The 24,332-nt window shown below is 50.3% G+C and overlaps 1 protein-coding gene across 1 annotated transcript in view; it reads right to left on the bottom strand.

Annotated features, from left to right (window-relative positions):
- Positions 1–5,255: 5,255 nt before the first annotated feature.
- Positions 5,256–24,332, bottom strand: part of SERINC1 (serine incorporator 1) — a 164,633-nt gene continuing 145,556 nt past the window's right edge. The window contains exon 10 of the mRNA XM_078648461.1: positions 5,256–7,390. Coding sequence (XP_078504587.1) covers positions 7,252–7,390 — 139 coding nt within the window. The 3' untranslated portion in view covers positions 5,256–7,251. The remainder of the gene's footprint in view (positions 7,391–24,332) is intronic.

The following is a 24,332-nucleotide window of genomic DNA, read 5'->3' as shown; positions in this document are numbered from 1 at the left end:
GTGCTATCCAGAGAACTTTCCAGTGGTTAGACTTATTGCAAGCAGCCTCCCATCACCTTTTAAGTGTTTCATGTAGTGGCCTAAGTGGCATGGGTATGCCCAGACATGGGTCCCATTCTCACAGAATCATTGGAACCAAGCAATACCCGGCTGATCAATCAATCAATCAAGAATTTGTATAGCGCGCTACTCACCCGGAGGGTCTCAAGGCGCTTGGGGAGGGGGGTCCGCTACTGCTCGAACAGCCAGGTCTTGAGTTGCTTTCTGAAGGCGAGGTGGTCTTGGGTAAGACGGAGGTGGATGGGGAGGGAATTCCAGGTCTTTGCTGCCAGATAGGAGAAGGATCTTCCTCCCATGGTGGCTCTTCGAATGCGTGGAACGGCGGCAAGGGCGTGGCTGGTTGATCGTAGTTGGCGGGTCGGAGTGTAGAAGGTCAGGCGGTTGTTGAGGTACCTTGGGCCTAGGTCGTGGAGGGCTTTGTGTGTGTGGGTGAGGAGGTGGAACGTGATTCTTTTGCTGACGGGGAGCCAGTGCAGGTCTTTCAGGTGTCCGGAGATGCGGCTGTGACGGGGGATGTCCAGGATGAGTCGTGCGGAGGCGTTCTGGATGCGTTGGAGTCTCTTCTGCAGTTTGGCTGTGGTTCCGGTGTAGAGGGTGTTTCCGTAATCCAGTCGGCTGGTGACGAGTGCCTGGGGGACAGTCTTCCTGGTTTCGGTGGGGATCCATCTGAAGATCTTACGGAGCATGCGTAGGATGTTGAAACATGATGACGAGACGGCGTTGACTTGTCTGGTCATCGATAGGGAGGAGACCAGGATGAAGCCCAGGTTGCATGCGTGGTTCGTTGGTTTGGGTGCGCTGCCTAAGGCCGGGGGCCACCAGGAGTCGTCCCAGGCAGATGGTGATGATCCCAGGATGAGGATTTCCGTCTTGTCTAAGTTCAGTTTCAAGCGGCTGTTCTTCATCCATTCGGCTACTTCTTTCATCCCTTCGAGTAGGTTGGTTCTGGCGGTGGTGGGGTCGTTGGTGAGGGAGAGGATCAGCTGGGTGTCGTCGGCGTAGAAGATGATGTTGAGGCTGTGTTGGCGTGCAATGGGGCTCATGTACACGTTGAAGAGGGTGGGGCTGAGTAATGATCCTTGTGGTACGCCGCAGATGACTTCGGTGGCCTCGGATCTGAACGGGGGGAGGCGGACTCTCTGGGTTCTTCCGGCGAGGAACGAGATGATCCAATCCAGCGCCTTCTCTTGGATTCCGACGTTGTTGAGGCGTTGTACTAGGGAGCGGTGGCAGACAGTATCGAACGCAGCGGAGAGGTCCAAGAGGATGAGGGCCGCTGTTTCCCAGTTGTCGAGCAGGGTTCGGATGTCGTCAGTGGCTGCGATGAGGGCGGTCTCGGTGCTGTGGTTGGCTCGGAAGCCGGACTGTGAGTGGTCGAGGGATCCGTTCGTCTCGAGGAAGGCGGCAAGCTGTCTGTTGACGGTCTTCTCGAAGACTTTGACAGGAAACGGGAGGAGCGAGATGGGGCGGTAGTTCTTGAGGTCGGTGGGGTCGGCTGATGGTTTCTTCAGGAGGGCGCTGAGTTCGGCGTGCTTCCAGCTCTCCGGGAAGGTGGCGGTGTTGAAGGAGCAGTTGATGATGTCCCGGAGTTGGGGCGCGATGACGGAGTCGACCTTGTTGAAGACGTGGTGGGGGCATGGGTCGGTTGGCGATCCGGAGTGGATGGTGTTCATCGTGTGGATGGTGTCCTCGGTGTTGACTGGGGTCCAGGCGCAGAGGGTGGTGGTGGGGGGCGTTGGTTCTGCGGTTGGGTGCGTGGCTTGTTCGTCGAAGCTGTTGTGTATGTCTGCGATCTTGTTGTGGAAGAACGTTGCGAGTGAGTCGCAGAGGTCTTGCGAGGGGGCGATGTCGTTGTTTCCGGCGCTGGGGTTGGAGAGCTCTTGGACGATGCTGAAGAGCTCCTTGCTGTTGTGTGCGTTGTTGTCTATTCGTTCCTTGAATGCAGACTTCTTGGTGGTGTGGATCAGCTGGTGGTGTTTGCGGGTGGCGGGCTTGAGGGCTGTCATGTTGTCTGTGGTCGGGTTCTTTCGCCAGGCTTTCTCAAGGGTGCGGCAGTTCTTCTTGGAGTTCTTGAGGTCGTCGTTGAACCATGGGGCTTTCTTGCTTCCGGGTCTGTTGGGATGGGTTTTCAGGGGTGCGAGGTCGTCGGCCCAGTTGGTGATCCACTGTGCGAGGTTGAGGGCTGCCTGGTTGGGGTCCGTTGATCTGGTGGGAGGGTTCTGGCTAAGTGATGTGATGAGCTGGTCGGTGGTGATCTTGTTCCAGCTCCTGCGGGGAACTTGTTGCGGGAGGTGGGGAGTCGTGGTCTTTCTGAAGCTGAAGTTGACGCAGCTGTGGTCGGTCCAGTGGACTCCGGTGGAGTGGCTGAAGGAGATGTGCTTGCTGGAGGAAAAGATTGGGTCCAGCGTGTGTCCGGCGTAGTGGGTGGGGGTGTTCACCAGTTGCTCGAGTCCGAGGTTGGCGAGGTTGTCCAGCAGGGTGGTGGTGTTGTTGTTCTCCAGGTGGAAGTTGAGGTCTCCTAGGAGGATGTAGTCAGCGGAGGGGAGGGCGTGTGGGCTGATGAAGTCTGCGATGTCTTCGCTGAATTGTGTGCAGGGTTCTGGGGGTCTGTAGATGAGGGTGCCTCAGAGTGGTCTTGGGGTCGGTGTGTATTTAGAAGGGAAGATGTTCGGCGGCCGTGAGGGTGTCGTCGAAGTTGGTCGTGATGCGGATGGTGTTCTTGTGGGCAATGGCGATGCCTCCTCCAGTCTGGTTGATGCGGTCCCTCTGGGGATCTTGTATCCGTCCGGGATGGCTATGGCGATGTCGGGTGCTGAGGAGGCGTTCATCCAGGTCTCCGTTAGGAAGGCGACGTCCGGAGAGGTGGTGTCGAGCAGGTTCCATAGTTCCACGGCGTGTCTGTGGACGGATCGGGTGTTGAGCAGAATGCACTTCAGGTGGTTGCTGTTGGTGCTCGGCTTGGCGGGTGCAGGTGAGTTGCAGGTCCGGTTGCAGGAGAATTTGCAGGATTGACAGGTGAAGGGTCCGTGGATGCGTCCTGGGGCGGCTTGGTGGCAGCCAGGGGGTCGGCCGGCGTTGAGTGCGCTGAGGGTGGCGGCGTCGTATGTCCGGCGGGTGGAATGGCATCTGCGGGGGCCAGGAGGTATGGCGCTGGGCGCGGTCCAGGTGCAGACGGGCTTGCCTTTGGCGCGCCCTCTGCGCGGACTCTGCCATATATGGAGAGTGGTGGGGCGGAGCGAGGGAGGAGCAGCTGGGAGGCGGGAGCGGGGTGGCGGGGAGCAGCAGCGGGGAGCGGGGTGGAGGGGCACAGGGGTCGAGAACACAACAACCAAAAATACAGTGGCACAACAGGGGCAGAAACAAAGACGGTCACGAACAAAATAATATGCTCAACAAGTACACGGCAACAAAACAAGATACTGTACGGTCAGGCGAGCTCAGGGGCACAGGAGCTTAGGGGCACAACAGAGGCACAGCGGGCAGCAAGCGGAGATCGGGCACACCAGGGATGGGCCACGAGGCGGGTGGAGCGACCGGCTCTGACCAGGTCAGATCAGGTCATGATGAGCCCATAACTAGGTCTGATGAGCCCATAACTAGAACAAAACCAGTCCTGGGTTGCTTGTATTCTGGTTCAGGGCGGATATGGCTTGGCAGTTTGGCCTGGACTAGTCCCATGAGGAGCAGGGTCAAGACTGATCTGCATATGGGTAGGTCCAAACTGAGGTGGCATAGTGAGAAAAAGAATGATGGGTTGGAGTGAAAACCCAAGCGATTGACAGTGGCAGACTTATTTCAAGCAGCCTCCCATCACCTTTAAGGTGTGCAATGAAAACTTTGGTCACTGCAGTGCTTCACGTTGTGGTCCCACTCATGTTTGCAGGAGCCTATACTGTGCAGTGGGTACACCCGTGGCTGGTATTGTGGTCTATGCTATGGATACAATTGTGATAGAAGCTGTTGTCACTGCCCTGCTTGCAACTACTGATGCAGCAGCTGTTACTACTGTGGATGTGGCTGTGGCCACAGCTGTTGTGACCCCGGCTAAGGTAGCTTTTATTGCAGCAGTTCTTGCGGCTGTGGTAGCAGCTTGGGTTGAAGGGGTGTTGGGAAAGTGGGAGAGATATTAGAATGCATTTATAAAGCACAAACTACCACCCTTGGACACCATAGTACTAGGAGGTGAAACAAACAACCAAATGAAGGGGCAGACAGGAAAAGGAGATCAAGACCAAGAAAAAAGCCAATTGTAACTTTAAAAATAAAAAAATGAAGTAAAAGGACTTATATCACGTGATAATGATAGAACATGATAAATAAATGTAGCTGACTAGGCATGTCTGTAGGGAGGTACAGACTAAATGGTATGTGCGAACAGCAATGTTCCTGTTTGAATTAGTGAGTGGGCTATCAAACAATTGGAAAGTCGATAGGTTTGGCTTTATTGTGTTAATGATTGTAACACGGGCACAAACAAATGCTATTTAGCATGCTCGAACCAGACATATTGGCACTGTCAATGTTACTCAACAGGAAGCAAAAAGAAGTACTTTCTGTATAGAACGCATACAGGAGATAAAGAATTGATGCGACACACTGAGGACAGTATACTTTTTAGATGTGAAATAGTCCCTCTTTCATTCCAATGAAAGCACTTTCCGGAGAGGGTGGGGGGATATACACAATCAGTCAACAGCATGAGGTGAGCGAGAAATACTTTACTGGGTGGTGTGAAAGCCCACTGTATATTTTAAAGAATTGGCAATAATACAGATTGCAAACAGCTGCACTATCAAGTCAGACCTGTGCAGTGAAAGGGTGCCTATACGAACTCTTGAGATATCAGGGTGGCTGTTTCGGAGTTATGACGTGTGAGGGTGTCTCGCCTGGAAAGTGTAAGACTCACACCCTTTAGCATTTTAATGAGAATGTTACCTACCATCAACTGTGTTAATGTTAGGTGCACAGACTTTTTTGTATAGGCTACAGCAGCTCAATGTGATATTCACATTGGGATGGTAACAGGTGTACTAAAGTTTCAGACCAAAAATCAAATTGAACATGGAAAGTATTAAAGACCTGTACCAGGGATAACGTATTAAAAAAATATTTATCGCACTGCCACAAGAGTGTATCTGTTTTACGTGTGTGTGTACTGATATAGTGTTCTGGGGCACAAACAATGAGAAAAACAATTCTGTATATATTTAGGTTTATTAGTTGGTAGCAGATCAATTATTTACAACCTGCGGTTATCAACTTTCATTACTTCTCCTTGCATACTTTTGAAAAGCAAGAGTTATTTACTATTTATTAACTTATCAGTAATACTAATAATCTTAATAGCTTCCAGCAAGTATGTTAAGCATAGTCAAAAAGGCTCCTTAAAAAAGACCAAGTTGGTTACATTAATTGACAGTATCGGCCATACAATCATAGAGGAGAAAACCAGAACTGCTGCAGGTCATACTTGTAAGGTAACTACACAATTAACTGCAAAAATGGACAAATAACAGGGCCAAGAAACAGCAATTGCTATGTACTCCAGTTAAGTAGCAGATAGCACCCCATTGTTTAATTAAAATAACACACAGCTTGGTTCATTTTTCCTACGATTTAAAATACAACAAAACATTGAATTTAATGCATTCTTATTATATTGAGGAATATGATGTGTGATTTCTAGCTATCTTAAAGTACTTACTTTTTGCTAACTAAATAAGCTGATGTGCAGTTATGTTATGTTGCAGTAAATACATTTAGATGGCAATCTACCCCCATTCATTTAAATGAAAACCTATAGCATTTACCTCCAACTCTTGCACACCATGTCACATGCCAGAACCCTCTCTAGCTTTCCCAGCCTTGTAGCTCTTCAAAACTTCAAACTAGTAAATACATTCAATTGGCAACCTCAACCAGTCAATTTCTCCTGAATTTGGGAAAACACAGACATTATACCGAATATACAAAGAGAAGCGGACCAAGTTCAAAATCAAGCCACTTCATGGTACCAACTAAAGCAGTTGTATTATTCACTGTACACACACACATATAGTATACCAGCTGTAAAACAGAACCATAACTGTTAGTACACAATATATAAATGATATAAAACGTTCTACAGTTCTAATAAAAAACATCACTTCCAGTGAGAGGTTTCCAGAATTATGTAGAACAAAATAACCGAAAACAGAAAAAAATGGTTAAAAAAGAACGAAAGAAAAAAATATGAATGATAACAAGTGAAGGAAGAAAAGCAAAGAAAAAAGGGGGAACGAAACAAAGGAAACAAATAATTTAGGAAACATTTTCACAGGACAACAAGTGGCAGTAATACCACACATAAATCAGAGCAGAATATGTTTTGTAATTGGTATCTATATGCAACAGAACGTATACAATAAACTGGCTGAAGTATATACAGATCACTCAAGGCCATCCAAAAATTGAACTGCCTGAGCGATAATGCACAGAGATAAATTACACCAATTCATAGATTCCCAAATATCTTGGACAAATTGAAAACAAATGCATACCATGACCTATTGAGATAAAAACATTTCCCTTTCAGCGTCTTAGATTAACAGACTGCAAAAGAACAAACTGTTTTCAACACATATCTCCACCTGCAGAGTACAAAACACACCCAATGAAATACGAATGCTGGCGTTCAGGTGGAGCGTTGGCTCAAGTTTCCAGCATTACCCACAATGACGCAACCAACTTTGGAAATACTCAAACAAGCCCTGGATGAGTGTATACATCCACAATAAATAGTTAAAAACTCAGTTATACTGTGCATCCCCAACAAAGGGCACATTTGTTAAGGCATTTTCACTTAGTTGACATTGCATCCTACCACAATTAATGTTTGCCTTTTGCAATAATACTCTGTAGTAATCAGTCAGTTGCCCAATTTGAAGACATGCTTTTGAGTAAAGTGTGTGTTCCTTCACAATATATTACTGCTAGGTTTTGTTGCCAGGTCTTGCCTCTCTGGCAATTCTCATCATTTATAGCTTCAATACACTCACAAAGCAATATGACCTAATATTCATGCAAATACAAGATTCTACTTCTTGATAACCACACATATATACATTAATATGTTTAAACTCTGAAATACTGTTGTTCATTTTCAAACGAGCGCTGAAGAGAAAACTGAAGTCTTCAGGTGCGGAAGTGCCATTAGTCAAATTCGCGGTTGGTGAGAACTAATGGAGCCACAAGAGTCCATACGTAAAGCACAATGCAGACCCACGAGGAAGAGATCTTCACCCACACAGCAGGCCACTTGCTGACCATTGTCTCGTAGGTCGAGTCAGGACTAAACAAAAACCAAAAAAAAGAAAAATTCAATTTAAGTACCACAAAAACCTCTTCTAAATATCACGTTCTGATGGAAATTAAAGATAGTAATTTCTCCCACATTACACCTGCCCAGTCAGTAGAACCAAATAATTAAACAGTGAAATAGGGGGGGAAAAAAGATTGACAAATCAGCACACGCCAATTTGAAAAAAGTGCTTTCACCAGATCAGAGTATCAAAGGGGATTTTGAACTTGAAGCCACTAACATCTTGATTCTGCACCATACACAATATATTTTGGAACACTAACTGTGTTTTTTCTAACAAATACATTGTAAAGAGGCTGCAAAGTGTCTCTGCCCACTTTTAGTTAGGGCAACAAAAGAAATAAGTAGCAATTAAAGGAAATAAAGACATCTGCTTTAACAGATCACAGTTGCTCACGTGGCACCTCCGCCATCCTTGAACAGTTAACCAGTTGTAGGAAGCTGGCTCTGTATATGGTATGCCACTAGGTGGTTATACCGTGCACAGAGTTCAGGGGTTCTCCAAAGGTGTACAGGGTTCAATGTAAAACCCAAAGTGCCCTCTTCAGCTCCCAGGCCCTAGGTACTAGGGTACCATTTATAAGGCACTTACAGGAGGGCAGAAGTATCAATTGGGGGTATGTCTTAGGGAAGAAGCACTGGCACAGGGAACCATGTTGGTAGGGACCCTGTGCACTACAGTAGAAACCACATCAAAACCAAGCAAAAAGTGGGGGCTAACCATATCAAAAGAGGCACTTTTTCACACATACCATCTGTAGTACAATAGGCACACAAGGGTCTATGTGCTAGGCTATACAGTAAAGTACAAAGAGTTTCCACTTAATTGCGTAACAAGCTTCTGTGGTTGGATGTCTTGCCTTCTGTAGAAAGTCCATACACTCTGGAGGCAACTGCAAGTATTCACACTCTACAACTTTAGAAGCCAGATTGAGTTGTTTGGATGCCTGAATCTGCCCTTGGTGTGAGTGAGGTCTAGTATATTGGGGATATTCTCGTGAATTTCTTGGGACAACTCCAGAAGCGTTGTGAACCAGGTTTGTTGCGCTCAGGTGGGAGCTACTAGAATAATCTTGAGAGATGTCTGTCTGAGTTTACTGACCAGATATGGATTGAGTGGGAGAGGTGGAGGTCAGCGACCCATTTGTGCATGCAAAAATGAATAGGGCCATGTACAATTCCTATTTAGCAAGTCGCAATTTATTTATGACTCGCTAAATAGGAATTGCGACTCACTATTAGGAAGGGGCATTTCAAGGGCATCCCAACCTAATAGCGACTCTCTACCCCATGTATAAATGTTTTTCGACCGGTGGTAATGCACTCACAAATAGGAAGGGGTCCCCAGGGGACCCCTTCCCCTTTGCAAATGCAGGGGAAAATATTTTTTACGAGCAGGCAGTGGTCCCAGGAACCACTACCTGCCCTTAAAAAATGAAACAAAACGTTTAATTTTCTTTTTTTTTAAATGCATCCCGTTTTCCTTTAAAGGAAAACAGGCTGCATTTAAAAAATAAAAAAACTGCTTTATTTAGAAGCAGTCCCAGACATGAAGGTCTTCTGAGCCCAGCAGGCCACCATCCCTGGGAGGGCCAGCCATTCCCAATGGGAAAAGCAAATTGCGAGTGCCTTAAATATATTCATGAGGCATGCAATTTGCAACCCCATTGGGAATCGCAAACAGTGTCTCAGACACTGTTGTGCATGGCATTTTGCGGCTCGCAAATTGCAACTCGCAATCGAGTGCAATTTGTGTGTCGCAAATTGTCATGGTCGTACATCTGGCCCTAAACTAACCCCGCTTATGACCACTGAGATGCTAGTCACTCCTATAGGGGGCACATTTGGAGCGTGTCATGAACTATTGCTATAAAGGAGGCCATTATGGCCAAAGGGCACATCACTGTTCTGACAGGCAGATGATGATGGGGCTGAAAGAGAGCCAGTTCGTTCTGGAGATTGAGAATCCTCTGGGCATCAGGGTATGCTATGGCTGAGACTGAATCGAGATTGTTCCTAGACAGGGCTGTATCTGAAGAGGCTGTAAATATGATTTGGTGGCATTTATTGTCAACCTGAAATTTGTGAACAAGATTGATGGTGGCCCATGTATCCTGCAGGCTACTCTGCCTAGAACTCAAAATCAGTTAACCGGAGAGACACGGGAAGACATTAATGTTAAGTCTTCTCAAATGGGCTGCAAACACTGCTAGGCATTTGGTAAACACACGTGGTGCTGTCGTCATCCCAAATGGCAACACTTTGAACTGGTAACGGCAGCATCCTGTAGTGTCATCATGTGAAGGTGTTCTGATAGAATGTAACAATTGAGAGGGCGTAGGTCCAGTATCGGCCTGAACATCCCGTCTGTTTAAGGGGATTAAAAAGTATAAGGAATATACTCTTGCTGTGATGCCTGTGTGGAGAAGGCTCTGAGGCACCTTTATACAAGCAAGCTTTTACTTCCTCTTTGAGACAATGAAGTGTCTGAGGGTCTGTTTGAAAGGAGGAATGTTAGGGGAGTTGGAGGTCAGTTCCAGGCAGTATCGATGACAGATGATGGACAGTACCCACTGGTCTGATATTATTTCTGGTCATAGTTGGTGAAATTGCTGCAGTTTTCTCTAGACGAGTGTTGCGTCTCCAGGGAGAATGTGTGGTAAGTCATTGCTTGGAGGTGGCGGCTCCCTTCCTAAGTTCCCCTACCTCAGCCCTTCTGGCTACTCCCCTTAAAGCCTCCTCTGTAGTAACTTTTACCCCGTTGCTGGTGAAATTTATGCTGCTGCTTTTGATATGTCTGTGTCAGGGGTGGTGGCATTGGAGGGCCCTCAGCCTTTGTATCTACGAAAGGACTGCTGAAGTGGGTAGTGGACTGCAGTGCCCCCTAAATTTCGCAGTTTCTGTATCCTTTTTTATTTTCTTTAAGTGGGAATTTACATCTGGGCCAAAGAGATGTTCACCATCAAATGGGACATTAAGCAAGTGTTGTTGCACTTCAGGTTTGAACCCAGAGATGCGTAACCAGGCATGTATACCCAGAAGGATTGAAGAGTTTATCCCTCTGGCTGCAGAGTCTGCACTATCTAGGTAGTAGTTGCATTTGAAATTTGCCTACCCTCAGTGACTAACTCTTCTCTCCTTTTGTACTGCTCTGGGAGATGTCCCAACAACTCTTCCATGTCATCCCAAGTGGCCCTCTTACTACCCCATTGCAAACTCGCGTCAATGAGTGGCATGACCCACTGCAGCCGGCTTTCCTGCTGCATCTCTGCGCTTGCTTTCCTCATCAGGAGGAAGTGCGTCTTCAGTACTCTGGGAAGCTGCCCTCTTCCTTGTAGTTGGTACAATCAGGGAGTCAGCTGTCGCGTGTCCCCTGATATAAAGTGGGTCAGTAGGGGAAGGCTTGTATTTCCGTTCAATGTGTGGTGTTAGTACCCTAGATTTTACCAGGTCTTTGAATAACTCTGTGAAGACTTTCAGCACGGACACTATTATTTGTTAGTATTGAAAGTAGCATTCTGTCTTGGAGATTGTCTTGACTAAGAAGTTGGTTTCTTACTCTCTAGTACACATCTACACTTTATGGTATTCAGCAGCACGCTGAATGACACGATGGTAGGAGGAATGGGCTTTAGGAAGGGGCTCCTGTGTATCTGTGCCAGGAGTAAAATGACTAGCGCTCCTTGCGTCTGCATCACCTGAATGTGTGAATGATGGCGACAGGTTGTGGAGGTGGTGCAGTGTCAAGTGGCATAAGACTAGTGGCCTTATGCTCCATACAATTCTTTGGAAGAGCCGGTTATATTTCAATGTCCAGCCTTTTCCATTTGTGGGCCCTATCAGGCAAATGTCTTACCTCCAGAGAACATTTTTTAACCATCATGTCTTGAAGGTTCTCAAAATATTCCCCTCCATATCCCCATGGATGTTGTTTACTTTCTTGGGCCCGTGTCATAATCAGTCTTTTACTTCCTGTGCTCTGCTAGAGTGTGGGATGCCAATGGTTTCTGTGAAGTTGACATATGTTTCTGCTCCAACAGCTCTCATTTTAATCTATGGCTCGGCTCCAACTGGGTATGCAGCGTCGATGTCATACATTTGGTCAGCTCCAACGGCTTTGTCAACCCTGATGGAGTGCAGACCATCAAAGGTTTTGTTGGTGCCACAGGCTGTGCAAATGTCATAGGCTTTGTCAGTACTAAATGCTTCTGTGAGGGCTCTGTGTCCTGTATAGGTCTGTCCTTGTGGGCTGGTGCTCGATCAGGAACGAGCGCAGTCTCATCCTGTCTTGGCTCCATGGCACGCTCTCAATGTCAGCCAGAACCCGAAGGCTGTGGTGCACCAAGGCAATGGTTGGAGGGCTCTGGGGGTAGTCTTTTGGTTTGTCTTTTGGTATGGTTGGGGGTTCTGGGGACTTGGGTACTCACAGCCATTGGTGTAGTCTTAGTCAAGGGCCCGAACCCGATGCTGTCTGACCTTCCAGAAGTTCCACAGCCGACATCACCGACTCATTGCAGTTTTCCTCATGTTGGCTGGAGTCATCGGAAGCAACATAATACAGACTGCACAAGATGGAGCAACCTCCTCCCCCTCTATGGGAACATCCTCTTCGTCTATCTCTAGCTGCTGCTCCTCATCTGCAGAGTACTCCGCCTCTGCCACCATCTCTATGGTTTCTTATTCTTGAACAATCTATGACACTTTCTAAAAAGTCTATTTTTCTTCCCTTCAATCACAAGGAGCACAATCTTCTCAGCGGAACTTGGAAGAGGGCCCTCATGTGGAAGTAGACCCAAACGGAATTGTCAAAGAAAACTTGAATCTGACGGCTGGCGATCACGACAAAGCGTTGGATTCACCGAACAGAAAATGCAGAGTTAACTGCGCTTCCACCGTCTGCGAATGCATAGAGGATGCACATAGCTCCGGCGCAATCCGTCCTAACCCGATGGCGGAAAAAAGGAATATGCTACTTACCAGTATGCATCTGTTCTTGGCATGTAGGGCTGCTGACATTCATATCTGTGCATAGATCGCCACCTAGTGTTGGGTCCGGATGATTGCACTTTGTTGTCTTGGAAGAGTCTTCGAAGTATCACGAGATAGGTGACTCCTCCCCTGGACTACAGTGCGCATGGGCATCTTCTCCATCCTCAGATTGTTTTTCGCCATTATGGCAGAGATGGAGATAGGAAAGTAAGAGATGGCCATACCAGAGATAATGCTGCAGCTGCGACAGGCACCGGGGAGGAGGGCGGGCGATATGAATGTCAGCAGCCCTACATGCCAAGAACAGATGCATACTGGTAAGTAGCATATTCCGTTCGAGGCATGTGGGCTGCTGAATTCATATCTGTGCATAGACTGAATAGCAGTATCTCCTCTAGCGGTGGCCACCTGTGCCAGCTGCAGCAGTTTGGAAAAGAGTTTTGAGGACAGCCTGGCCTACAGCAGCTTGCTGTTTTGCTTGCACGTCTACACAGTAGTGTTTAGTGAAAGTGTGTATGGTGGACCAAGTGGCTGCCTTACAGAGGTCTTCAAGGGGAATATTTCCTAGGAAAGCCATGGATGCCCCCATTTTCCGTGTAGAGTGTGCTCTAGGGGGGACGGTTAAAGTGCGTTTAGCTTTGAGATAACATATTTGAATACATTTAACTATCCATCTGGCTATTCCGGACTTTGAAATAGGATTTCCTTTGTGTTGTGGTGCAAAAGGAACAAATAGTTGTTTTGCCTTCCTAAATGATTTAGTTCTGTCCACATAATAAAGTAGAGCTCTTTTTACATCTAGTGTGTGTAGGGCTCTCTCAGCTACTGACTGGATTCCGAAAGAATACTGGCAGTTCAATTGCTTGATTGATATGGAAATTGGATACAACTTTAGGCATGAATTTGGGGTTTGTTCTAAGAACCACCTTGTTAGCATGTGCCTGCATGAAAGGTTCATGAATTGTTAGTGCTTGTAATTCGCTCACTCTTCTGAGTGAGGTAATGGCAACTAAGAATGCAACCTTCCACGTTAAGAATTGTAGTTCGCATGAGTGTAAAGGTTCGAAAGGATGTCCCATGAGTCTGGTAAGCACTATATTTAGATTCCAGACTGGGGAAGGGGGGTGTCTTTGAGGGATCACCCTCTTTAAACCCTCGATGAAGGCTTTGATTGCTGGTACTCTAAACAGTGAAAGGTGTTGCCTGTTTTGAAGGTATGCTGCTATAGCAGCAAGGTGTAGTCGTATAGAAGAGTATGCTAAGTTACTTCTTTGTAAATGCAGCAGGTAACATATAATGTTTTATATGGAAGCGTCTAATGGGTTGATTTGGTTATTGTTGCAGTAAATAACAAATCTCTTCCATTTAGCTGCATAGCACGCTCATGTGGTTGGTCGTCTTGGGGGCGTGGCTTGGCCGCCGAAGAAAATGGACGGGTGAGCTCTGAGCTCAGAGGCGGCCTTCCCCGATAATCCTGCTATCCCTTATCCTGATGACCCTGATGCCCTGGATTTAACCGCATCCCCACCCGCGGACAGTGTGGCCTGATCGGGGGCGGAGAGGTCGACCCAGCGGCGGTGTGGGGCCGCGCCGCGCCCGAGGTCTCGCGGGCAGCGCCGGCCATCTTTTGCGTCCTGTGCACTCTGCCGCATCCCCGGCGTCGATTACGCAGGAGGCCGACCTGCGGTGGGGCGCGCCGGCCGCCAAGGAAGTCGGAGCCGCGGATTCACGGACAGTCGGCGACGGCGGTGCCTGGGCTGCCTTGAAGTGGAACGGCGGAGGGACTTGATTGGAAGCGCCTGCAGGTGAGAGGGTTGGAAGTCTCCTGTGGCTGCGGGGGCCTGCTGGGCGCTGGACGCGGGATGCGGGATTGGGGCGGGCCCGATCCTGCAACACCTTGCAGAGAGTGCTTTGCCAGCACTGGATACTTGCCCTGCGAAGCCGGAGTGCCCTGCCTACGGCGGGAGGCCTGAAGGGTCGGCGCTGCGGGCCCCCGAAGCGGCCTGATCCTGTGGTACCCTACTAGCTGCTGCTGGCGTGGGGAGCTGGGGCCCGGACTGGGGGCCTAAGAACATAGCGAGGCCTGCACCCGGGGGGCAGCTCTCGCCTGGCGTGCATATCTTCGACCCTCCCATGGCCGGGCCCGGGGCAGCCCGCCACTGACGCCGCCGTACCACAGGGGACGCACAGACTGCCGCCTGCCAGGTGCCTTGCTCCTCGAACCGGAGGGGCGGCTCACCCTTGGGGCCTCCTCGCGGCTTCTGTCCTGGGCTACGGGGCACGTCGGCCCGGGGCTGGTGGTGGGGTGCTGGACTTGGAGGCCCTTAGCGCCGACACGTGCGCGACACGAGGAGTGTCCCTTGGACTTGCAGGCTTGTGTGCTGGCCCACCGGCGCAGCGTGCACCCTCGGCAGACTTGATTGGGGGGGGACGCCCTGCACCTGCTATCGGGGAGAACTGAGACCGGCTACCATCATGGGGAAGCGCCTAAAACCTCCTCCGGACGCTGTGGGGGGAACGGCGAGCTGTCAGGACTCCACAATGGACAATGGATCGGCGACTGGCCTACCGCAGGGCCAACTGGAGCAGATCTTGAAGGCCATCGCCAACACCAGAGAGGCCTTGCACCATGACATCGGTCAGGTATCCACGAGTTTGGGGCTTCTGCGTGCGGACCACGGCAAACTAGCGGACCGGGTCAAGCAGGCCGAGATTCGGATGGACGCACTGGAACCCACTGCCAAGGCGACTGAGGCTTCGCTGAGGGAGCTGCAACAACGGGTGCACCTGCTGGAACAGAGGGCGGAGGATGCAGAGGGACGCAACCGCCGCAATAATATACGCGTGGTAGGCCTGCCTGAAAACATTGAAGGGGCAGACATGTTGGGCTATCTGGAGTCCTGGCTGCGTGACGTGGTGGTCCCGGAGGGTCTGATGCCGTTCTACACTCTGGAGCGCGCCCACCGGGTGCCAGCTCGGCCCCCAGCTGAGGGTCGGCCTCCTCGGCCGGTGGTGGCGCGCTTGCTGCACTACAGGGACCGTGATCTTATTCTGCAAAAGGCGCGGGCACTGGGGCCCTATAAGGTGGACAACGCCCAGGTTTCCATCTACCCGGACTATTCTCTTGAGGTTCAGAGGCACTGCTCAACCTTTCTGGCAGTCAAGAAGGCTCTTCGGGAGGAGGGTATCCGTTACTCTCTCTTGTTCCCAGCCCGCATGCGGATCATGATGGAAGGTAAATCCTCCTTCTACGATTCTCCCGACGAAGTATGGGACTGGCTGGAATTATACAGGACCGGTGCGGATGCTCATCTGACATCTGGGGAGCCATGGAGGGCGGCACCGGGACCTAGGCAGAACAGGAGACCCAGGAGACGACCACGGAATGCTCGGACACCCTCCGTCTCACAGACTGAGCTGGAACGCAGGGAGGCCCTCCGGGCGGTCTCTACCATTTCCAAGACAGTGGGATCGACGTCAGCGATGGAGTCGGGCTCCCGTGGGGGCTCTGAGGAGGCGGCTTCGGAGGAGTCGGGCGCTGGTGGCCCCGGGCCGCCCCATGTCACACCTGGAACTGCAGATGACTTACTGGACGAATGATCCTAATGCCCCCCCGAAGTGGTATTGTATAGGCTGCTGTGTTCCTGATTTGTGTTTGGGGTAGAGACATGTACCCCGGGCGGGCAGGGAACTGTTGTTGGGCGGCTGCCTTGCGCACTTAGTGGCTCCTGCCGCTGACGGGGTGGGGATGTGGGGCACCTAGGGCACACTGGGGAGGGCCGGTCGGGAGGTGTATGTAGCTTGCGGTCTGTTGGAAATAGCGACAAGCCACCCCCCCATCTCACACCTATTGTGGGACTCTGGTAGTTACCAGAGACTGTTCTTCTTGGGATTTTGACTTTTGGATGGGTTTCTACTGTTTGGGGCCTATTCTGGGGATGGGTGGGACGCGGGACTGTTGGGTGGTCTTAGGGTTCTGGTTTTGGGGTGTTGTCAGTGTGCCCAAGATTTTTTCTTTATTCGGAACTGTACTTGCTATTGTGAATGGGGACCTTACCTGAGCTGAAGTGTGTGACCTGGAATGTGCGGGGACTGAATTCCATGCTGAAACGCCACAAGGTGCATGCCTATCTTGTTCGTAGGGGAATTCAGGTAGCCTTCCTGCAGGAAACCCATATTGACCACACAGAGGGGCGGGCTCTGCAGCGCAGGTGGCGGGGACAGCTGTTTTACACAGTATACTCGCCCTTTGCAAGGGGAGTTTTGATTTGGGTGCGGGTGGGGGTCCCCTTCCAACCCTTGGTGACAGTGATCGATCCTGAGGGGAGGTTTGTGGCTGTACAGGGCCGCCTAGATGGGAGGGACGTGACGCTCTGCAGCGTCTACGCCCCAAATGTGGAACAGCCTGCCTTTTTTGCGCGATTGTCCGGGAAACTGGCGACAGTCCTAGCCAATACGGTCCTACTAGGGGGGGGATTTTAACTCTGTATTGAATGTGGAATTAGATAGATCTCACCCACCACTGGCGCAGGCGGCAGCTCACAGACTAGCGAAGAGTAGGGGAGAGTGGCAAAGTAGCTGGGGCCTGGTTGATGCATGGCGAACTCAACACCCTACAGAGAGGGATTTTTCCTTTTACTCCCCCCACACGCTCTGCATGTTCGCCTTGACAGCATTCTCTGCTCACCGGATGCTCAGTGCTTAGTCCGCCACAGCGAATACCTGGCTAAAACAATATCCGACCATAACCCTTGCTTGGTAGTGGTCCAATGGACGGGGCAACGCCAAGCTATCCCGACGTGGCGGTTAAACCCGTTGGCGTTGGAGGACGCGGCATTTAAGGCCGATGTACGCATTGGGGTGGAAGGCTATTTCGATGCTAATGTGGGCACAGCTTCAAGTAGGGCGCTAGAGTGGGACGCCTTTAAGGTGGTAGTTCGGGGCGTCTGTATTTCGGCTACCGCGGGAGTCTGTAAGACCCTCCTGCAGGATGTTGCGCGAAGCGAGGTTCGCTTACGCGAGGAGGAACGACGTAGTCACATGACTCCTGAGGCTCACGGAGCGGTTTCGGCCGCGCGGAAGGAAGTGGCGTCGGCGATGGAGAAGCTGCGCTGCTTTGACTATAAGGAGTTTCTTGTTCGAGCTCATGCTGAGCGAGACAAGGTGGGCTCGCTGCTGGCCTGGTTGGCCAGTCCTGGGACCCGAGGCACTCCGATTGTAGATCTGGCCACCCCGGAGGGACACATGGTTTATACTCAATCGGAGATCAACGATCAATTCTTGACATATTATGCGCACCTTTATAGGAGCAAGATGCCACGTACGCCTGTGGAGCTGGATGAGTTCCTATTAGCAGCGCAGCTGCCCCAGCTTGACCCGGAACACGCGGACAGCTTGGGCGGGGATATCTCTGAAGGAGAGATCAGAGTGGCCATCAAACACATGGCTCGCCGCAAGACCCCTGGCACGGATGGGCTACCGATTGAATTTTACGCAGCCTACACGGATGTCCTGATACCGCGATTACAGGCGGTTTACCGGGAGGCCTGGGACACCGGGGTCTTACCTGCGACTACTCGCGAGGCTTTGGTGGTACCCTTACTGAAGCGTGATGGCGATGCTGGCTCCCGTTCGGCCTACCGCCCACTCTCCATGCTCACAACGGACTATAAGATTCTGAGCATGGTTCTCGCGACGCGGCTTCTGGCCCACATGCGCACCTTGGTGCACTCAGACCAGGCGGGCTTTATTCCCCAGAGCACCACCGCCACCTGTGTGCGTCGGCTGCTTCGGGTCATGAGGGGGCGATGCTACTGGCCACCCGGGTGCCGCTGTCCTATCGATTGACATCGAGAAAGCATTTGACAGCGTTGAGTGGCCATACCTGCTCCGGGTACTGGAGGCCTTTGGACTGGGCGAACGATTTGTGAAGTGGACTGCCTTGCTTTATGCTGTGGCCACTGCCCGAGTCAAGACAGGGGCCACCATCTCTGCCCCATACAGGGTAGGTCGGGGGACTCGACAGGGATGCTCCTTGTCCCCCCTACTATTTGCGCTCGCTATAGAGCCCCTGGCCGCTCACGCCCGTATGGGCCGAGCGTATGAAGGCCTTCCGCTGAGAGGCGACACCCATTACATCTCTCTCTATGCAGACGACTGTTTGCTGTTTTTAGCGGACACTGACGATTCCCTGCGTGGGGCAGAGCGCTTGCTCTCGGATTTTGGCCACCTTTCAGGACTGAGAGTCAACTGGGGGAAATCTTGCCTCTTCCCGCTGACACCAGGGACGGATGACTCCCAACCGGAGGGCGAACTGCGATGGGAATACCACTGCCTCCCATATCTAGGTACGCACATCTATCATTCATCGTTGGCCCTCCTGGAGGGTAACGTCGACAGAGCGATTCGGAGTTTGCGAGGCTGCATGGGATTCTGGCGGACGCTGCCGCTTTCGGTCGCGGGACGAGTGGCGTTACTGAAAATGGTAGCACTTCCCTGTTTATTATATCTGTTTCGCACTCTGCCGATCTGGATATCGGCGTCGGTTTTTAACAGACTCCGCTCCCTAATCTCTGGGTTCATCTGGGGGTCGGGTAGACGGCGCGTTGCGCTGGCCACGTTGATGCGCCCCAGGGCAGACGGGGGACTTGCAGTCCCGGATTTCGAGTGGTATTATTTGGCAGCGCAGCTGCAGTGGCTTACCCAGGCAGTGGCTTTAGAATTCCGAGGTCCAGAGGGAGTAGTGGGCAGACTATTTCCAAGACATGTCATCTCCTTTATAATCCTAGACCAGAAATTGGACCTCACCCAGCTCACTCTGGAGGAACGTACGATTCATAGCGGTTGGCTTCGTTGCCATAGGCGCTCCGGTACCACTCGCCCATATGCCCCTGAGATCCCGCTAGGGATGTGCACGGCCTTTCCGCACGGCGGCGACTGGTCTGCGCTGGCGACCCGGGAGGAGCTTGGCTTGCAAATGCTCGGTGATCTTTACAAAGAGGGGTCGCTGCTCACATTCCAAGACCTCCCGAGAGGTGACTATCTGCTGCACGCCTCGCTGGTGGCCGGTATTCGAAGACACTGGAAGAGAGGGCTCACCGAACCACCGACGTCAGAGTGCTGTCAATATGTGGTCATGGCTGCTGGTACTTACAAGGCCGTCACCTGCCTTTACCGGAGGCTGTCGACTGAAACCCTGCAGCCCCTGGATGGGCTGAGAGCCAAGTGGGAAGGGGATATCGGGCGACCGATCCCTGAGTCGACGTGGCCGCAGCTATTGCGGCGGGCATGGAAGGGCACTAGGAATGCCAGGTTCTAGTTGATCCAGTTTTTCACCCTCCACCGAGCATACCCAACACCAGTTAAGATTTCGCAATATTTTGAAGGTGCATCTTCGCTCGGTCCTAGATGTGGGACAGCGGAAGCGGACTTCGCACACATGTTTTGGACCTGTGGTGAGCTAGCTGGTTACTGGGAAGCGGTGATGACCTGCCTGAATGCTGTCACGGACCGGCAGATTGACGCGGATATGGGCGCTTGCTTATTGTTATGGTTCCCTCACAACCCCCGTACTCGTGTTACCAGTAAGTTTTACGATTTGGGCTTGATACTAGCCAAACGAGAGATCACCATGCACTGGAAATCTAGCCAGGGACCCAGCTACTTGCGTTGGAGGACCACTCTGGTGCGGTGGGCGAAAACGGAGAGCACATTGCGGCTACAACAGGCTAGGCGCCTAGATAAGGACAAGGCATTGGAGGTAGCTAGAGCGTGGGAGGCCCTAGTGATTGCGCTCCAGCTGCCTGAGAGCGAACTGAGCGAAGATGAGGGAGTAGCGACACCGTAGGGACATTGTTTTCAGGGGTACCCCACTTCCAGCGAGGCACGCAATAACAACAAGTAACGATAGAGGTTCTGAGAGATCGGATCCCCCATTGATAGGCACTACTTACCTTTTACTATTGTTCTTATCAGGGAGGTAACTCACTGTTGGCGCTCGGCTGCTTGAGAGAGAGGACAACGGCACACTGACTAGGGGGGTGGGACACAGGGAGGGAATGGTTTGGGGGAATGTTATATATAAAAGGCGTCTTGTCGGAACTGCACTGTTCACCTAAAATGTCAGCTATTACCGCATTGTTTTATCCTTTGTACTAAGCTAATCTCGAACTTGACTGCCAATAAAAATTGTTTTTACAAAAAAAATGTGGTTGGTCGTCTTGCCTCCCTAATGATGTGCATGCGGTCTGGGGGCAAGTTAAGGTATCCAAACTCTAAGACCTCAGGAGCCAGATCGCTAGGTTCCTCAGATTGGGATCTGGGTGTCTTATTTCTCTATGGTTCCGAGTTAGAAGATGGGGAGCAAGGCACAGTCTTTGATGAGGAACTACTGAAAGTTCTAGGAATGTTGTGTACCATGGTTGTCTCGCCCATGTGGGAGCAACTAGGATTAGTGCGAGTGAGTGTTGCCGCAGTTTGCGTGCCACCAGCGGGATCAGCGGTGTTGGGGGAAAAGCGTACGCAAATTTGCCTGACCAGTTCATCCATATCGCATTGCCCAGTGACAACGGATGTCAGAACCTGGCGGCAAAGTACTGGCATTTGGAGTATTCTTTTGTGGCAAACAGGTCTAACTCTGGGTGACACTACTCTTCGAAGAATGGCTGAAGAACTTGGTGGTGAATCTCCCATTCGTGTATTTGTTGGTTGTGCCTGCTGAGCAGGTCGGCAATCTGATTGTCCTTCCCTGGAAGGTGTTCTGCGAGGAGAAAAATGTTTTTGGAATCGCCCATTTCCATATGCTTTGTGCCAGATGGGACAGCTGTGGAGAGTTCGTTCCTCCCTGTTTCTGGATATAGTACATTGCGGTCATGTTGTCCGTTCGGATCAACACCGTCTTGTTGTACAAGTATTTCTGAAATGCTTTCAGGGCTAGGAATATTGCTAGCAACTCTATTTGGTTGATATGCAGCTGTTTCTGTTTGTTTGTCCAGAGCCCTTGTACTGTGTATTGAAGGAGATGGGCTCCCCAGCCTGTCAGTGATGCGTCCGCTGTTAGTACTAGTTGTGGAACCGGCTCTTGGAACAGTCGCCCCTTGGAAAAGTTTTGTGGGTTCCACCACTGCAGAGAGTTGTGAGTGCGACTGTCTACCAACACTAGGTCTTTTAGTTGTCCACGACCCTGGTTCCATTGCCGTGCTAGGCATTCCTGTAATTGGCGCATTTGGAGTCTGGCATGGAGGACAATGAATATGCAGGAGGCCATCATGCCTATGAGCTGCATGAAGACTTGAGCTGGCAGGGAGTGTTGTGGCAGCAATTTGCGAATGAGTATCTGCATGCTGGCTATCCTTGCTGAGTTTGGATATGCTTTTGCCACTGGAGGTATTTATAGTGGCTCCCAGGTATTGCTGTACGTGGGAAGGTTGCAGATGCGATTTTGTGTAGTTGATTGAAAAGCCTAGGCTGTGTAGCAACTGTATTGTTTGGGACGTGTGTGCTGCACACTGTTGGTACTATTTTGCTTGTATTAGCCAATCGTCCAGGTAAGGGTACACATGGACGTGTTGCCTCCTGAGATGTGCCGCCACTGTCGCTAAGCATTTTGTAAACACTCTTGGAGCCGTGGTAACCCCGTAGGGCAAAACCTTGAATTGGTAGTGTTGACCTTCTATTGCGAACCTGAGGTATTTTCTGTGGGCTGGATGGATGGGTATGTGGAAGTACACATCCTTGAGGTCTAGTGTTGCTAGGAAGTCTCCTTGCCGTAGCAAGGGGAGCACTTGTTGTAGTGTGAGCATATGGAAGTGCTCCGCAGTATATATTGATTTAGGGGTCTGAGGTCCAATATTGGTCTGAGGGAACCGTCCTTCTTTGGAATAAGGAAGTATAGGGAGTATACTCCTGTACCTTGTTGGTGGAAAGGGACTTGCTCTATGGCCCCCTTTTCCAGCATGCATTTCACCTCTTGTTGTAGCAGGGTGATGTGTTCTGTGGACATAGGACGATGTCTGGATGGTATGTTTGGTGGCGTAGAAGTCAGTTCTAGGCAATAACCAGACTGGATAATTTGTCTTACCCACCTGTCCGTGGTAATTGCGTGCCAGACAGGTAGGAACTGCTGTAGTCTGCCCCCGACCGGTGTTAAGGGGTCTGGAGGCAGCGTAATGAAGTCACTGTTTTGAGGCAGTGGAGGCCCTGGTGTTATTGCCTCCACGCCCTCTTCCCTTATTACTGTTACCTCTGTAACCTCCCCTGGTTGTGTTCTTATTGAAGGAAGCTTGTGTGTTACTTTTGTTTGAGGCAGATGTTTGCAAAGCATTCCCTCGTGTGTTTGCTCTGTATGAGGAGCGTCAAAAGGAGCCCCTATGTTGCAGAAATTGCAATGCACCCATAGATTTTGCGGTTTCTGTGTCCTTTTTCATTTTGTCCAAAATGGTGTCGACAGCAGGGCCAAATAGAAAATCTGGATTGACAGGTTGGTTAAGAAGGGTGGACTGCACCTCATTCTTAAAACCTGAAATATGCAGCCATGCATGTCTGCGTAGCAGGACGCTAGTATTAATTGACCTAGCTGCGGTGTCTGCAGCGTCGAGCGCACATTTGATGGAGGCGTTTGATATGAACTTTCCCTCTTGGGTGAGATCATTGGCTTGTGCTTTAAAAGGCTTGGGTAGGTGTTGCATAAGGCTTTCGAGCTGATCATAGTGCGCCCTGTCGTAACGAGCCAGTAGGGCTTGTGTATTAGCAATCCTCCATGAGTTGGAGGCTTGTGCAGCTACCCTTTTGCCGGATGCCTCCAGAATTTCTGACTCTTTATCAGGGGGAGGTGCTTCCCCTGTTGTCTGAGAGTTGGCTCTTTTTCGTGCGTTAGCAACCACCAGAGAGTCTAGTGGCAACTGGCCCTTGATGTAAGTAGGGTCTGTGGGAGCTGGCCTATACTTTTTTTCTATTCTGGGATTGATTACCCGTGCCCTAGCTGTATCCTTAAATATGTCAGGTGCGTGTTTTAGAACTCCCTTCAGCATGGGAAGCGTTTTGACACTTTTTTCAGCAGTAGTGAATGTGTCAAACAGGAAGTCTTCCTCCACAGGGTCACTATGCATGTCGAACAACAAGAGAGTGTCAACAGAATAGGTATAAATTAGTAGCACATGATCAGAGAACCATATGACCCTATACACTACACATTGGAAGTCGTTATAGGTTTTTACAGGAAGCCCTCACTCACCACCCTGGGTGGTGACATGCTTCATCATCGGGCCCACCAGGAGAAGCCGAATGCCTCCCTGGTGTGCTGCAACGCCAGATTACTGCGGAGCTGGTTTTGTGACAGTTGTGTGAAAAAATGTGATAATTAAAATTGTCAAAGAACTGTACCAGAAAGAAAAATTTTATTCTGTGGTCAGTCTGACAAGGTTAAAATTATGTGTCGGGAAATCTACCAAGTAATGTATTGGTTATTTCCACTATAGACGTGGGGTCGACATGTTTCTGCCCTTATGTGTACAATTTACCGGGCTTTCTTCAGGACCAATGGGATGTGTACCTCGGCGGTGTGGGCGCGCTAAGGTCCACCCTACCAGAGGACGTTAAAGTTAAAATAGTAGTGAAAAATAGTGCAAAAAAACCAAGTCGTGAAAATTACCTCTAATTTAGAGGGACCTGTGTGGTCTGGTAAAAAGACAAACAAACAGAGAAGACAAACAGAAAATTAGAGAAGTCTCTTCATAGATGTTGTCTGTGAGATGACACTCTGAATCACTGTGCTTATGGCTAATCAAGATGGCATGACCGTTGTGCCATACAAGCTATGTTTACTCCATCACAATGGTGTTTAGTACATGCACCTTTCATATAGGGGTTGATAACAACCCAGATATTTACTGTTGTTCACAGATATGGTCAGAGCATGCAAACTAGC

The sequence above is a fragment of the Lissotriton helveticus genome, chromosome 6, assembly GCF_964261635.1.
Source record: "Lissotriton helveticus chromosome 6, aLisHel1.1, whole genome shotgun sequence".
Classification (NCBI taxonomy): domain Eukaryota; kingdom Metazoa; phylum Chordata; class Amphibia; order Caudata; family Salamandridae; genus Lissotriton; species Lissotriton helveticus.
The sequence above is the reverse complement of the archived record's forward strand: the minus strand, read 5'-3'. Positions and strand labels throughout refer to the sequence as shown.